Source organism: Daktulosphaira vitifoliae, unplaced genomic scaffold (genome assembly GCF_025091365.1).
Source record: "Daktulosphaira vitifoliae isolate Bord-2020 unplaced genomic scaffold, ASM2509136v1 Scaffold_3, whole genome shotgun sequence".
Lineage (NCBI taxonomy): Eukaryota > Metazoa > Arthropoda > Insecta > Hemiptera > Phylloxeridae > Daktulosphaira > Daktulosphaira vitifoliae.
In genome coordinates this window covers 40,372,327-40,389,828 of record NW_026099574.1, presented here as the reverse complement: position 1 = coordinate 40,389,828, position 17,502 = coordinate 40,372,327, and the positions used below count along the sequence as shown (strand labels likewise).

The 17,502-nt window shown below is 27.3% G+C and overlaps 1 protein-coding gene across 4 annotated transcripts; it reads right to left on the bottom strand.

Moving 5' to 3' along the window:
- Positions 1–7,592: 7,592 nt before the first annotated feature.
- On the bottom strand, positions 7,593–17,413 carry LOC126903200 (synaptosomal-associated protein 29). 4 transcript variants are annotated; one of them, XM_050681257.1, is made up of 8 exons: positions 17,290–17,413; positions 14,313–14,437; positions 9,914–9,953; positions 9,496–9,790; positions 9,333–9,434; positions 8,825–8,999; positions 8,080–8,190; positions 7,593–8,013 (listed from the first exon to the last, which is right to left on the bottom strand). In XM_050681257.1, exons 2-8 carry the CDS (start codon positions 14,332–14,334, stop codon positions 7,880–7,882), a joined length of 879 nt encoding a protein of 292 aa, XP_050537214.1. In that variant the 5' UTR covers positions 14,335–14,437; positions 17,290–17,413; the 3' UTR covers positions 7,593–7,879. The 4 variants fall into 4 exon arrangements, with proteins under 4 accessions (XP_050537214.1, XP_050537215.1, XP_050537217.1 ...); XM_050681258.1 differs by lacking the exon at positions 17,290–17,413 and having other exon boundaries at positions 9,496–9,769; positions 14,313–14,426; XM_050681260.1 differs by lacking the exons at positions 9,914–9,953; positions 17,290–17,413 and having other exon boundaries at positions 9,496–9,769; positions 14,313–14,331.
- Positions 17,414–17,502: the final 89 nt, after the last annotated feature.

Below are 17,502 nucleotides of genomic sequence, written 5' to 3'. Positions count from 1 at the left end.
GTGTATTTTAAATTTGTTTCAAACCTACTCATGAAAAGTTCTGCTAAAAATGGTGATAGCGGATTTCCCATTGCTGTGCCCTCAGTTTGCTCATAAAATTTATTTTGAAACTGAAAAACATTTTGACTCATACATAACTTTGTTAAATTAATAAGCTCATTTATTTTATCCTGTTCAATGTTTTGGTCCTTTAGCCAGTCTTTAAGAAAATCAATTGTTATATTTATTGGAATATTCGGAAATAAGGCAACTACGTCAAAAGAAATTAACCTGTCATTATTTTGAATGGTATAACTAGATAATTGTTTAACTAAATCAATATTATTTTTAACTGAAAAACTATCGAATTTTTTGAAAGATGAAAATACCCTTACTAGGTGTTTAGCCAAATTGTAAGTCGGAGCATTAATATTCGACACAATAGGTCTCATAGTACTTCCTGGCTTATGTATTTTTGGCAAAGCATATAGTTTAGGTATTTGAGGGTTTGAAATTTTAATGAAAAACCTGAACTTTTCTTCGATTATTAATTTTGAACTATTTATGACGTTTGTAGCCTCCCTTATCATTTTACTTAATGGATTCTTTTTAATTTCTTTATAAGGACCCTCTTGAATCATTCTTGATACTCTTTCATAATAATCTTCTTTTTTTAATATTACAACAGAATTCCCCTTATCTGCCTTTAAATAAAAACAGTTTTTATTTTTTAAGTCTTTTATGAGTCGTGAATGTTTTTCATTTTTTCCTAAACCCCCTTTATTTATAACAGAATTTTTTTGTAGAAAATTTAAACACTCCCTTCTTGCTAAGTCTTGATTATTAAAATCAACACTTTTAACCCCCATTTCAATTCCTACTAGTAGATCTTCCATTGGAAATTTTTTTGGTAAAAAACTTGTTTTAAGACCCAACTTAAGTATTTCAGTTTCTTCAACGGAAAAAACAATGTTTGTGTAATTTTTAACTAAATCGTCCCCCCAGTTTTTAGAAAATGAAACTACCGGACTCTTATTAAAATTATCTATTTGACCCTTATTTTTGTATTCTGAAAGTAAATTTTGAAATTTTTTATTTAACTTTTCTTTTTTTGTTTTAAATTTATGTTCAACCACTTGGTACATCTTCAGCTCGAAGATGTCCCACTGTGATTGACTCAAAAAATTAGAAAGTTTTAAATGTAATTGATAAGCCCCCATTTCTAATCTACTTCTATTGCGATAATGATTTATTATTTCTAACTTAAGAAATTTCTCCTGAGCGAAATTTATTGACTTGTAAAAATTAATATTATTATTGTTTGACTTACTTGGTAATCTGGCAAACTTCGGAGTCATATGGAACTTAATACATTTTTTGAGAAAAAATATATCAGCTCCAATCAGGCGTACTTTCGTCTTGATTTGCATCAGTTTGTTTAACTCTTTATTATGATCAAAAGGCCCGAACGCCATAATTATATAATAAAAATTGATCACTTGTGGCTAGTTAATTAAGTAAAATTAAAACTATATTAAAAATATTATTAATTTAAAAAAACTAAAAAATATTAAAAATATTAAACTCAAAAGCCACAATTTTTTTTACCACCAATGATTTTTTACCTGCCTACAGGGGGGGATTCAAAATGACAACTTTTTCACAAAAAATTGACTTTTTCAACTTAAATTTTGAAAGTGTTCCGGAAAGTCTGACACTTTTATATATATCTTAAATTAAAGCTAATGTAATATACTTTATCATGGAAAAAAAAAATTTCGGACTTTATTTTATCTTCATGGTGAAAACAGACATTAAACTTAATAAAAAAAATACGATTTTTGTAAAAAAATTCTTTTTTATATTTTTAACTTTATAATGCTATAACTTCTCGAAAGATGTATGGATCAATATAATTCTTTTTTTTGTAGATGCATGATGTCTTTACCTATCATTTGGTATATTTTTTTTATAAATCTGACTTTTTACCTGCCTACAGGGGGGGATTCAAAATGACAACTTTTTCACAAAAAATTGACTTTTTCAACTTAAATTTTGAAAGTGTTCCGGAAAGTCTGACACTTTTATATATATCTTAAATTAAAGCTAATGTAATATACTTTATCATGGAAAAAAAAAATTTCGGACTTTATTTTATCTTCAAGGTGAAAATGGCTACCAAATGCTATTATTGTGTGAAAATTCTCAATTTTATTTTTTACATTTTTAACATTATAATGCTATAACTTATTGAAAAGTGTATTGATCAATATAATTTTTTTATGGGAAATACTATTTTCTAATAATCTCTTTTTTATTCTACATACTTTGTCTTAATCAGGATATTAATAAGGAACTAGCAGTTTATGAAGCTTTTGGAATAATCCACCAATTTTTTAAAATTAAACACTATCTAAAGATTTGCATCGAAGCGTTTTTTTTTGATAGTGATTTTAATCACTGTCAGATATCATTATACTTGATCCAACTATGCCACGTCACCACTGTGCCGCGACCCCCCTGTGCTGGGTTTTTTTAAATTAATGTTGTAATAATGTTTTTATAACATATAATGTTATATTACTCAGTCACGTGATTTCAAGAAAATTATTTGATAGGGTCAGCAAAATTTTGTTTCTCACTAGCCAGCTTTTTAAAAGTTTAATCCTTTCGTTCTTAATGTTGGCGTTTTTTTTAAATCCATACGCATGTTTTTAATCAATATATCTGATTATTATTGCACATGTATTAATTAATGTAGCTTTATTCATTATTCATTCCTTAAATTTGTTTTTCAAATTACAATATTTTTAATTTGAATATACTAAATCATCAATAATTCTTCAAAATAAATACTTTGTAATTTTTATTGTTTATGAATTCTACTATAATGTTAATTTATGCATTTGTTTTTTTGTCGCCTATTTCATTGATTTTTGAATATGATTCTAAATTTATGACTAATAAATGACATTTTCGAATAAATCAAATATTATATAAATAAATAAAAAATATACAGATTTATTAATCTTGCTTATGGGTTTTTATAATTTATGTAGTTATTATAAAAAAAAGGTATTTTTGATAACATGTTATAGGATTTAAAAAAAAAATTATATTAAATTAAATCATATTTTAATTTAATTATGAAGGAACAAAAATTTTTTTTATTACACTAAATGGATATTTATATATATATATATATATTTTTTAAATCGTATTGACACTTATTGTGAAATAAATAAGTTAAAAATAAAATTAATTTTATTAAAGCATTCTTAGTGCAGTATAGAAAAAAACAAAATAAAATAATGTTAGAACAAAAGCGATATAATACAATTTTAATAATTTTTCAAGAGATATTTAAAACAATTTAATAAAGACTTTTATACTATTATACTGTAAATACTACTGAGTTATTCCATTTATAATAAATAAGGCATTTGATCTTGAGTCTTCTTATTTTATTTAAATTTTATTGCCGTTGCTTTAAACCAAAGTGGGATAAAAATTTGAAAAAAAAAATGTTTAAGTAGATCGATTCAGTACTATGGTGCCATAAAGATAGTAATCTAAATATATATAGTAAAATTTAAAAATTCATATATTTTTTTTAAATAAGTTGAGAAAGGTCCAGTGTTCTCCAAATTTTACAAACAAAAATTCCATAATTTAAAATTCTGAAAAAAACCACATTTTGAAATTCATACAATAAATAATTGAATAATCCTCATATGTAATAAAAATAGATGTATAGTGTATAATTATTTCTAGATCAAAAAAGTCGATCTTCGAAATTTTAATGAGAACTATTTTAACTTTATTATATATATATATATATATATTAAAATAGACATTTTGTGAAGATTTGAGATTTTTAAAAAAATGTTTTCTGGTCGCTTAACGTGTTTTTAGTATTTTGACCAAAAATACCCCAAAAAACCACCTCTGTTATTCAATTTTTGGTCAAATATTATGATTAGTATATCAAAATGGTTAGATTTTTACTATAGAATATAAATATTTTAGTTTCAAAATTTTAATTCAGAAATTGATAGCGTGGATATCATAATTATCGTCATTATACAGTATATTTCTATTAAGTGTTATGTAAGCTTAAAATTTTCAAAAGCATTGAATATAGATGTCGGCTAATAGATATTAGTTTTTTGGTCACACTTTGAAAATATAAAAAATTAGCTAAAACAGAACCTTTGAGCTTTTTTTTAATTAATAATTTTTTTTTGTCGTAATCATTAGAGATGAGATTTGGTCATTGAGTAGTCCATTAAACCCTAAAATTAAATTGAACATAAATTTTACTAAAATTTTGTGTTATAATTGTCATATGTAATTAACGCCCCAATGGTTCTGTTACTGTATATGAAAATATTTAAAAAAGCAGATAATCAAATTTAGTTTTTCAAATTTTTGTTTTTTAGATAAATTTTTGATCTTTTATCTTTTAATTTTAAATATAAAATTTACTAAATGATTAAAAAAAATTCCTTCCACCCCCCCTCCCCCAAAAAAAAATCTCTACACTAATGTAAATTTTAATGTTTGTTTTATTCATCTGTTAGTAATGTTTCCCTATTTTTGGCAAATAAACAAATAAATTGATAGTATTTTAACAAGTTATTTTTCATTTTGTTAAATCTATTTGAGTAATATTATTATTCAACAATTTGAAAAAAAGTTTTAAAAAACAATGATATAAGCAAAATCAATTTAACTTCATCGATATTTTTAAATAATGAAGTCATGAGCTTAAGCTCATCTCTTCTTAAAATTGTTTGTTTTGTGTTATGCCTACATTTAATTTTTTTTATAGATTTAAATTCATAATATAGCTTGTCAATTATCTTTTATTACTGTTTTCATTTTGAAATAATATTTTATAGATATGGTGAAGTAAGTTTTAAGGAAGGTATGAGATCCCGTGACGGCGAAGTACAAGGACTGACGTCATCACAATGCCGTCAGTTTGTGCCTATTTTTATTGGTATCTAAAGCTAATTTATTTAATCAATGAGCAAATTAAAGCAATATAATCGAGTAAAATATTTTGAAAATGGTTTCTGCTATCTAAAGTTTTAATTAAACTTACGGCGATCGATGGGCATGGTATGGCGCGGTGGTCACACTAGTTGTTGAAAAAACTCTAGTGTTAAGTCGCGCCTACCGCCGTAGTTGATCGGATGGGTGACCATGCGTTCGGCTTGTATGGTGGCGAAAAAGCACTATGTTCCCAGTACAGAGGAAACGGAAAACCACTGCACTTAAATTTCCCCAGGATATACCAATAATATTAACCAACCTAACGGGTGTAAAAAAAAAAAAAAAACGACGATCTAATTAGTAGGATTACTCTTAGATATCGAAACAGATCATCAATCACGTGATGAACATTTTACTTCCCTGAAGTAAACTGAAGTACTTCCCTGGGGTATACGCCGTTAGTCGCCGGTTGTGGTATAGGCTAAGAAGTGGCTTCCCAATGAGGGAGAACACGGCTAGATAATCTTTAATATTCCAGATTTTCCGGTACTGTGATAACACCCCCTGGTTAGCAAATGTAGTGGTAATATGAGAGTTATGTTATTTTTATCATTGCCCATTACTATTACCTCCACTCTATATTTAAAAATGTTAACTTCCAAATTTTGGCTCAAAATTTATTTAAAATAAAAACTATATTAAAAATATTATTAATTTAATACTAAAAATTATTAAAAATATTTAACCCAAAAAGCCACAAAAAACTAGAGGATACATATTTCATATTATCATTACCAACGCTAAAATCATACTCAAAATTTGTTATCGAATATTCATATTCTTTATTAAAAAACTTTTTTAATGTATACAATAGTTATATACGTATATAGCCAATAAACAATAAAGTTGATACCCTTATATAAAAGCGTGTCAACTTTAATTTATTCTTTACATATTAAGGAATGCATTAAAAAAATACTTTTTAGGAAAACGAATGAATTGTTATAAAAGCAACATAAAGTTCTATTTTCTTAATTAAATCCTAATTACAAGTTTTATAATTTACAAGTATAATAGTATATTAGTATGATATATCATAATTTAATATTATAATTTGTACTTAGAGATTATAAAAGTTTATAAAGTAGTTATATATTTCATTACCTCTATGAAAAATATCTATCGAATAAAGATTTATGAATAAAACAAAGAAAAGAAAATTAGTTTATTTTGGCCCTTTTTAGCTAATTATATTTTCAGTTATAAAATTGTAATCTAAAAAAAGCCACATGTGATGATAGTTAGAACATTTTTTTTGTAAAGGAACTTTTTTTATTTTACACAATTATTCAACTTTAAAGTAGAATAATGAGTGGGGGAGGGGTTGAACCCCCAAATCTCCCACTTATTTAATAACCTGTCAACTTGTATAATTTTGAGCTCTTCTCCTTAAATAAATTTTACATTTATGATAAGGACTGGCCTGATCATAAGTGTAAAATTTATTTATTTTTATTAAACTTATGAATTTAATTTTTGCATAACTTTGTTAAGTTATTAAGGGGTTAAAATTAAAAATCCATTTCCTTCCAAATATTAATGCTAATGCAAAAATATATGATCAAAATTAAAAATCTGGTTTTCTTGAATGTGTGAGAAATGGAGCGTTATCTTTCTGGGAATACCAAATTTGGCATCTTCTGAAAACTTTTTGTTAGAAGGAAATAGATAATTCTCCATAATATGAATGTATGTCACTAACAACTGCGTCTTGTAAAAAATGTTATTGCCCAGTTCCTTTTTCTGACAAGCAGTCCCTAAATCATTGTACAACCACCTCGTTTCTGTACTTTTATCAGCAAGACAGTTGCTATTATATTTCTCACAACTAGCGAGTCTCACTCGTTTTGGTCAATTAGAGAAGAGTTGGAACGATTACGTTTCTTAATAAATTAGTTGAAATAATATAAGATATACGTTTTCATGTAATTTTTACTTAGCATATTCACAAAATGAACTTATTTGACAGTAAATTACCAAAAATAGCTAATTTTACGTTGCTCAAAAATTCTCATTATATGCCTGTGATTTGAATATTTTTAGCTGGAACGACAAGAAAATTTTTTTATCAAACTTTATTATCAAAATAAAATGTAGAAAAAAAAATTACGCAGTAAAAATTTTTTAGAAAGCCTTTAAAATGATTTAATGACTGAAGTTTGCTGTATTTGTAAAAATAAATTTTTAACGAAAATTTAGATAAAAGTTAAACTGCAAATGGAAATAATGCAAAATAAACGGTTTTATTTTAAATTTATGAACATATTATATAAAGACAAAAGTTTCATGCATTTACTTGTTGATTGAAACGTTAATGATTGTGTACAAGGCCAAAATCTTAACACATGAAATATAAAATTTAGAGGTGTCTTATAATTTTGACCACTACTGTAATATTATATTTATTAAGACTGTTTTAAATAACATAGACATTTATCTAAATTTCAGGGTTACTAGTGAATTTTAGCAATAAACAAAAAAAGTGTAAAAAAACATTTTTTTGTTTAATTAAAAAAAAAAGTAATTTAATTCATAAATTGCATAAGAATTGGTTACTTTTGACTACTTTAATATTTAATTACATTCAAATAACTTGTGTATCTAATATAAAATTCCAACAAAAACTTCTAAAATAACAAACCTTATTACATGTATAATTAAAGATATATACAAATAACAATATACATTGACAGAATAATAAAACAATACAATACTGAAAAAATGTGCAGTGTATTCATTAAAAGGATACATTATTTTTTAAAAAATTATTAGATATGTTATTTAATAGCAATAAAGATGGCTAGATATTGAATAGGAATGTTTTTAGTAGAAAAGGCAATCATTTTTTTAAGATCCGACTTATTTCTTTGTTTTGTCTTCCCATATTTATATCAGCCTTATCAGCTTTACCAATAATATTTTCTACCAAGTCATTTTGAGAATCAATTTCTTCTCCTAAACCAAGAGCTAAACCTATAAAAAAATATTTAATTAAAATATAAACTAATAACCAGACATTAATAATTAATAATTTCATGCCTTTTAATCGAGTCACTGATCCTAAAATTTCATCTAAATTATTATCTAATGATGATTGCACATTACTTGGTTTAGTAACTTCATTGTCAGTCAACCCTCTAATTCTTAAACCTATAAAGAAGACATAATAAAATAATTCATACAGTAATAAATGTACTACTTATTTATAAAAATAACCAGATTGAATAATATCTATTATATTATAGAAGTTATTAAAAATATAAAAATATCATTTTATACATCAGCATTCAAAATATTTCAGATCTTTTCTCACCTGTATTTAAAAAAGAACAGTTGAATAAAAACAAATGCCTGTTATTAAAATAAATGTACAGAATTACAATAAATCTACCCTCCCATTTGAAATACTAGAAATGAAAAAAATTTATCTGTGAGCTTTAAGAGACATAGTTTAATCACCGAGTTTTCTTAACATATTATTTTCTCAATTTGCCAAAATAAAAATTAAAAATTAAAATATTTATTAATAGAAAATTAAATAATAAATAAAACTGTATTTTGTATATTATTTAAAATAATTTATTTTTAAATATGAAATTAAATATGATTCGCAATATTACAAATTTAATAATAAATGGTCTTTTCAGAAATGTTTTAATAAATCTTAATTTTTCAAAATACAAATATACTACATTGCTTTTAAACCTCCTAAATTTTGAATTTTTTCACAATAACTATACCACAAAACCTCTTAATTTTATAGTACTAAAATGTTTATTCATACCTGGATGCTCCTCCATAGAACTTAAGTTTGAATTTGTTTGTGCTAATGTTGCACATAATGTGCTTCTCCTTACTGCACTTATATTAGGAGCGACTGATGGCTCATCTATTGAAGCACTACGGGCAGGTAAACTAGATTTTCCACTGAGCATATTCTTAAAATTTCCAAATATACTCTATATATAAATTAAAAAATTTCCAATTAATTAATTTAGAATATTAACCATATAAGTATCATCATCAACATTATCATCTCCTTAGCCTCAATCCTAACTATTTGAGATTGGCTCTACCTTACAACTTGATAGTTTTACAACAGCTGTTAATCTGATACAATCTTATGACTGAAGGGGCTGATATAAGGACAAGGTGTTAAAGTCTTTGTATAGTCACCCACCCAGGAATCAATAACAAACAACGCTTCTAAAAATCAGCATAAATAAGGTAATTGATTGATCCAATGCAGCACACCATGTCCCTTCTATTTAAATACATAAAAAAATAATTACTTTTATGCCTTGAATATGTTTTTGACTAACACGTAAATTTGAATTAATCTCATCTAACCGTCTGTCAGTATTTTGCAACTGTTCTCTTTGTCTAACCAATTCCTGTAATACATTACATTCATTAAACAATAATGTAAAATTATAACATTTTTAGAATACATACTTCAGCAGTGGCAGTTCCAATATTTTCTGATTCCCTTAAAAGACGTAATGTTCTTTCAGTAGATTGAAGAGTTCGTTGCTCTACATCTTTAGTTGCTTCAATCACTTGTTGTTTTTGTTGATGAGCATTGGCTAAACTTTGATTACTAAAATTTTGACCTAAGAGATCATTTCTATTTGGTCGGACACGGCTGAGAAATTCATTGTCATCAATCTCATCTTCCTCGTCAAATATACCTCTGGAACTGTTACTCACATAGCGATTTTTAGACATACTGCAAAGATATAAAATTGTTCTAAAATAAAAAAAAGTATAGTGTAATTTAATTTTACAAATTATCACAACGTGAGTATGAGTAATATAAAACAATGAATAACAAACAAAACCTGTTACTGGCGTAAATGAATAGATTACTTACGTAGCTCTAACTGTATTATTGCAACAGATGCCACAAATATCTGTGATTATTGTAAAAACAAAAATACAATGATTATGTTAATGTTGTAGTGTGATATGACCTTATCACAGTTATCAACAAAATAAATTTTATTTAAACATTATCGTTACTAACATCATTCATATGTAAGATCAGATTTTGTATTTCAAACAAGAGTATGAAGCTCCCTATTTCAGAACCACCACTTTTTATTACTAACATATTTCAATTACCGCTCAGCTACCAATTAATTATATAGTATAACGTTTTTTTCTACAGCTAGATGTGGCCACATATACCATGAAGCATACGCTTAAACAATTCAGTGGTCGTACGGACAACAAAGAATTGACGGCCTGGTAGTGGGAGCACAAATACGCTGCTATCGTATCTAACTATACTATCCAAATAATCAAATAGCCTGGACTTTTCTTGGATCATTTTTAAAAATCCAAATTACCATCGACGTATAGTGACAATTATGCGCACCAAGCCATATAAACTGATTAGAGAAAATAGACTCAGATGGTTTGGTCATGTTATGAGGAGAGAGGGAATCGGAAGCTGTAAGAACAGTTATATAAATGAATGTTGAAGGAATTATAGGTAGAAGAAGACCAAAAAAAGATAGAGGAAAGTTATTGAATGCGATATGAGGACGGCTGTTGTGAGAGTAGATGATGTGGGAGATCGTGTCGAGTAGAAATTTAGGATAAGGGTGACCGACCCTAAATACTTTATGATTAAGGCGAGGAGAAATCAAAGAAGATGAAAAAATAATTATTAATAAATAATTGTTATTATTTAGAAATTATTGAACTAATCAACGAATGTTTAAAAAAATATCTATTGTGATAGTTTAAAATAATAGTAAGTTTAGCTAACATGAGTTACGGCAACTGATTTAAATTTCGGTTCGGATACGCATTATTTATTGTCGTGTGCTCCGCGGAATGACAATATAAACACACACATTTGCAGTGAGACGTTGAGATATAATAAATATAGTTTAAAAAAACTAAAAAAACTCGCTTTTAAAGCACATCGAACTAAAAAGTTAAAAATAATTTTTAAAATAATTATGAACAAAAAATACTAGTATTATTGTGATAAAAGCGTGGGTGCTTTGTGCCATATTTTTCGTATATTGAGCGCCCGACGCTTTTATCACAATAATACTAGTATTTTTTGTTCATAATTATTTTAAAAATTATTTTTAACTTTTTAGTTCGATGTGCTTTAAAAGCGTGTTTTTTTAGTTTTTTTAAACTATATTTATTTTTCACTTTTTAGTTTCATGTTATGATAGTAGTTACTATCAATATCATGGTTGTAACGGGAAATCAGGGTTCGATTCCGGGGAGGGTGTCTGAAAAATGGCTACCACATCCAATGGAAGCAGCAGGCGCGTAAATTAACCACTCCCGGAACATGGAGGTAGTGACGAAAAATGACGATACGGGAATCATTCTTTGTAATCGGAATGAATGAGTTCTATATCTCTAAATAAGAATAAAGTGTGTTAATATATATTTTTAATAGTAAATAGAATATATATATACATGTAAAGCGACTTAAGTACGTAAACGTATCATGCATTAGGTATAGCCGTGTTTTGTGGGCGGGCGGGTCGGACTAACGTTATACCTGAGGTATACACGGCGGTAGGAATACAGGGTGTTCAGTAAGTCAGGAAACGGGTTTCTATTGTTCTCATTGTTTGTAACAATGAGAACAATAGAAACCCGTTTCCTGACTTACTGAACACTCTGTATATGCGTAAGCCGTATGCACGCGGATGATAATGGTCAGTCAAAATAAAAATTTGTTTATATATATATAATATTGATGACACGCACGTGTGTACGGGTACGATAACCAAAAATAAATTTATACAGGAATAGTATTGCCGGCTATTGATGAGAGTGGCGTGGGGTGGGGTGAATGCGTTATGACAGTCTAGTCTAGACCAGAGTTTCTCAAAGTGTGGTCCGCGGACCCCCAGGGGTCCGCGAGCACATATCAGGGTTAGGTCTTTAAAACTGTAGGTCTTTAGAGGGGGGTCCGTGATTCATTTGACTTTGAGAACCTCTGGTCTAGACGACCGAATATGCGATAACGTGTGGCGCGTGGAGAGTTACAAACATACATACATACAAACATACAAACATACATACATACATACATACATACAGGTGAAACTAATATAAGCGTGTTAAAAACAGTTTCAGAGAAAACATACAGTAATGTCGTAGAACAACTTTCGGCGTCACTAACCCGAGTTTCAAGGAAGAGTATATCAGTCCAGTAAATATCAGTCTTGAACATAAATTTCAAGATTAGTTTTTTTTAATAGTCTATTTAGAAGAATGGTTTAAGTCTAGTTTACGGGGCACCCTTTTTTTTAATAAGCTTTTTTTTTTAATTTACTTTCTTATTGCAGATAAATAATATGTAAAAATATTTCAGCGAAAGCATATGTTTCAAAAGTTACAACGTTTGAAAATTGTGAGATATTTTGTTATTGACTGATAAATAAAGACCTAGTATAAGAGAAAAATGTGTTAAAAAAGTTCTTTTAGTTTATTTTTATTGATAATTTCTATTAATAGTCATAAAAATTTTATGACTTTTCCAGTGACTGTTGGGATTTGTTGGGTAACTGTACTTTTTTAGTCATGAGAGTTTTATATAGATTGTAATTTGGCTAGACTTTCTTTACTTTGGGGCTTTGAGGACGTGATCCTTATCCCACAAGAATCATGTAAAACCGGTAAGCGTAATTGATCCTTTGATTGTTTTACCAATAACTTTTGCAGTTATTTTTATTTTATTAAGTTATAAAAAAGACCGTTCTGCATTGTTTCTGTTTATTATTTCGCAGAAAATCTGTAATATTCAATAATTTTATGATATTTTTGATTTGTTCACTCGGCAACTTCAAGATACTATAACTTTTTAACCATTTGTTTCTGTTAATTTTTTAATCGGATTTGAAAAAAAACAATTTAAATATTTATGTTTAAAAATATAAAAAGCTATAAGTTAATTTTAAATTTGCCATAAGTGTTTACAATTATCCATTGAACTTAGTAACTAAACTATACATTTAAACTACAAAACTATAAATTATGTTGCGCCATGACACTCCTAAATTAACGGTTGGCGTCAATAGCTTATAAGGATCATGTGGACCGATAATACTTAACCTAAAATAAAGTACATAACTTTTAAATGATTAATTTTTATATTTAAATGATGTTGTGGCCTTATGAGCTAAGGGATACAACAAATACTCTCTCTGGTGTTTGGGTATTGAATGATGCTATAGCTGATCTGCCTCCTTCGTGAATCACATGAGCTGTACATTGACTTGGTTATCTGAGCTGATATTCTCCATTTCATTGAATCCTCTGCATAGGACAGCAGTACATTAAAACTGTAGGATAATATTTACATTCTTCACATCAACAATGTGGTTTTATTTGAGAGCACAATTATGAACAGAGCACTGTATGAGCTTACATATTAACTATCTACGGTGTGTAGAAGTAAGTAGAGCACGTTAAAACAATGCATGAGCTTGCAGGTTAGAGAGAACACTCACATATTTAAAAAACCACAGAAACGTTAAATTGTACTGACAACAGCAACAGCAGCTGATAACAACGGTACAAGTGGGTATTGCACCATATCCAGTATAACCAACTAGAGGTGAACATATACTAGATTGATAACTCTTTTATCGGGCTCAAACAAATTAAAAGCAGATTTTTTTCGGTTTACTCTCTGTCGAGGTACTATTTCATAATAAATAACTTTATAATTAAAATATGTACTTAATATTTTCCTTATGTATGTAAGACGACAATTTTAATTACTTTCAAAAGTATTGTAACTATACTCTCTACATATTAAGGTCTCCAGGTGCAGTGATCTACGCGAGCTTTTTTCAAGGGTAGTGTCACAATATATGTGATTTAGGCATTTTTTATTTGAACTAATAAAATGCTTCCATCTAAGTTGACTAAAATATCTTATGATATAATAAAATATTGAAAATTAGCCAATACTGGAAAAATTACTTAACAACGTACGATTTTCAACATTTTTTTTAAATAAAAGAGCTCGACGATGTTATTCTAGGAAAATTATACGCGTAATTAAGAAATATTTTTTTAGCACACCGTGAGCGTTTAAAAATGTTAACAAAAACGCACATTGCCACCAGCGTTTTTCGATTTAAAATCTGAAATTTTTACCAGACCTGCTTAGAGTTATTCCAAAGGTACCCTGAAATTTTTCATATAATCATACGATGATTAAGAAAAATGAACTTATAATAATTAGAAAAAATAGGTTGAAAAATTATGTACAGCACCTGTGTCAAGAACTGTCGTCATAACGCCTGTTCGTATACACAAATTTTACGGTTTGTGTTTTCACTGTAAATTTCATAACATGTGTGTTTCAAATTTGTACTTGTCTTGTGCTTCAGTATCGCATCTATTAATATCAAAACCACTATTTATTTTAATTGATTTTTTTTCATTATTTTGTTCAAGTGTCTTTTAATACACATTATTGAAGCTAAATATAAAATTATCATTAATAAATAATGTATTTAGGCTCTTTGGCTTAATTATAATTAATAAATTCGACAATTGAAGAGTTAGATATATTTATTTTAAAAATGTATTTAGAATTTTGATTCACACATTATCGTCCAAATAAAGAACCTCGGAATGATTTGAATTTATTAACTCAATTGTAAGAGTCTAGTGAAATTAATAAGATTATTAGCGATGTAGAAATTGTAAGCATTTTCGGGTCATTTATGGTAACTTACAATTAGTAATAAGCTTGTTAGTCGTATTTTTTGACGGATACAGATTCAGAAAATATAAAACAGTAAAATCATTAAACCTTAATGGTTGAAAAAATCCAATAAAACATATATAAATGGAATTAATAAAATAAACCATCGGGATTCATTATTTTGTTACAGACTATACGAGAAAAATTAATTGATTTGAAAAACTCTAGATAACACTGTACACTAGTGTGGTCCTTATTTATATTTTGTGATTTTTTTTTAACAAATTTGATGTCAAGTGTTCGGAATTTTGTTCTTTTCAGCATACAGAAAATATTGGTGAATTTTGAGCGTCCTAGTTCAAAACTCAACCCCTTCACGTGCCTCAAAGGGGTTGAAAATTAACTAAAAGATATAGGAATTTAGTTTTTTGTATATATCTTTTAAACAGTTATAAATAGAAAAAATTCCACAGAATTAATAATGCAGCAAACAATAATGTAAAGGAAAAAGGTCTTTACTAATTTTTTGTAACATTAATTGTTCAACGTCTAACTAATAAAAAAATTAAAACTGTTTAATTTTATTTTTCGTGAAAACAAAGAATTTTTTAGTCTTTAACGTTTATCTCTAAAAATATTGCAAATACAAAAATAATGCATCTAGTAAATATTTTTAAAAACTTACGTTAAAAAAAATAATAATAAGGACTGCCAGCTTGTTGAAAGGTGAGTAACAAAACNTTAAAAACTTACGTTAAAAAAAATAATAATAAGGACTGCCAGCTTGTTGAAAGGTGAGTAAGAGAGTTTTTACACATTTTGGAAAATCAGCGATAATAAAATTTAATGTGCATAATAAAACTTAAATTAAATGAACATCTTTCACAATACGGCGTAAGGTAAGCATTCGTTATACCCTTGATTGTTAGAATATGTCAACTAGTCACTTTTTAAAGTATTTTTTAGGACTATTAATTGTATAATATAACTAGGTAATAATTAATTTTTCTTCTTTTACAAATTAAAATTTATTTACTGGCTAAATTTTAAACTATAATGAGACTGTTTGTAACAAACAATTTTACTATTCCATTAAATTTTCTCAGAAGACTACGATTGAAAATATTTGAAATAAGAAATATGAAGAATATTAAAAAAGAATTACAGTCAATTCATCCATTTGAATTCAAAATTATAGCGACATTAATTGAAATAATTGCTCGTTATTTCAATCGCTATAAACATTTCATACCATTTAACTATAATGACGAAAATACTTGTAACATGGGAAATATGCTAAAGAATATGTATAAAATGTCAAAACTTGACGAACTGTTCGATTTTAAAGAAATTAACATACCAATTGACAATTTTTTTGAAAACGTGGTTTCTTGGAACATAAATAAAAAAATAGCTTTGCACACCATATCTGAACAGGTCGAATTACCAGTAATTAGATTTTTAACTTTAAAAGACAATCTTTATGTGTGGCCAAACTCTTGTTCGTTAGCTATTTTTCAAATAGGAGAACCTACATGTCCATTAAAGGAATTAAAAGAAAATAATGTTTTTTTTCATGGATGTGCTTTAGACGAAGTATTCAAATACTTATTACAACCGCAACCTACAATCAAAGTAAGTGACAGTTTTTTGATTGCTTTAAAAAACAGCAAGCCAGTCAGCATTTGGGATAAAGTCTTTGAAGAAAAAAAAATGCGAACCGTTCTAGCATACTTTGATAGAAATGAGAAAGTCGATGAAATTTCTACTTATCAAAATAATGACATAATAAAACCGAGATATTTAATTCTTGTGCCTTCTAGCAACACTATTCCATATTTGAGAAGATTAGTAAAGAACACGAAACCAAATGAAAAGAAAATTTGGAATCAGTTTAATGACTATGTAAAAGTGTTTTTCATTAAAACGAAAAATTTTATACTGAATAGTGTTAAATTTGTGACATCATACGTGTCCAAATTTGTGACATCAAGTGTGTCCCAACATGTGAGTTAAACATTACTACTTTAATATTAATTAATTTTTTAAATACCTACATAGTTTAATTACTTAAGTTAATGTTAGAGTTAAAAAGTCATAAACTGTTACGGGCTTTGCTGTTGTGTCCTAATAACTGATTACGCTGTTTCTAAACGTAACATGTAACACATTATTTTTATAATTAAAGCCTTTTAAATTCTTTTCAATTGAGAATGACCCGTGTTTGTTTAAAAAATTATATACTATTTCGAATCTTTGGAAAGTTTAAACTGATAACCGCTTGATGCGTTTAATAAGGATATGTAATTGTTACCCGCTAAACAGTCCTAAAAATTTTATCTGATAGGAAAGCTTTTATTTAATAGTATTGAAGAAATCTCCTGTAATCGAGGACCTTTTCTATCCTATAGTATTATGAATACTAGTAAAATATTAATATTTCTTTATGCATTCAAAATCACTTAAGAAAATCTTGGTATATTGCTCAAGTGCAAGAAAGTGTAAAAAATAAAACTATCCCACAAAGTTAGTAAACTTACCACTAGGGCTATCATCAATAGCTACACTCTGTTTGGTCCTCTTATTTTGGTTGGTGTAATGTCTGAAGATGTCAATATTTATTTCTCTTTTATAAAAGCTTCAGGATAATCATCTTGCACAAAGCATAAATATAAATTAACTTGAATTTTTAAAAATTATCACAAACCTTAATACTAACCAAATTACTGATATACTACCGTGATAGGATATGT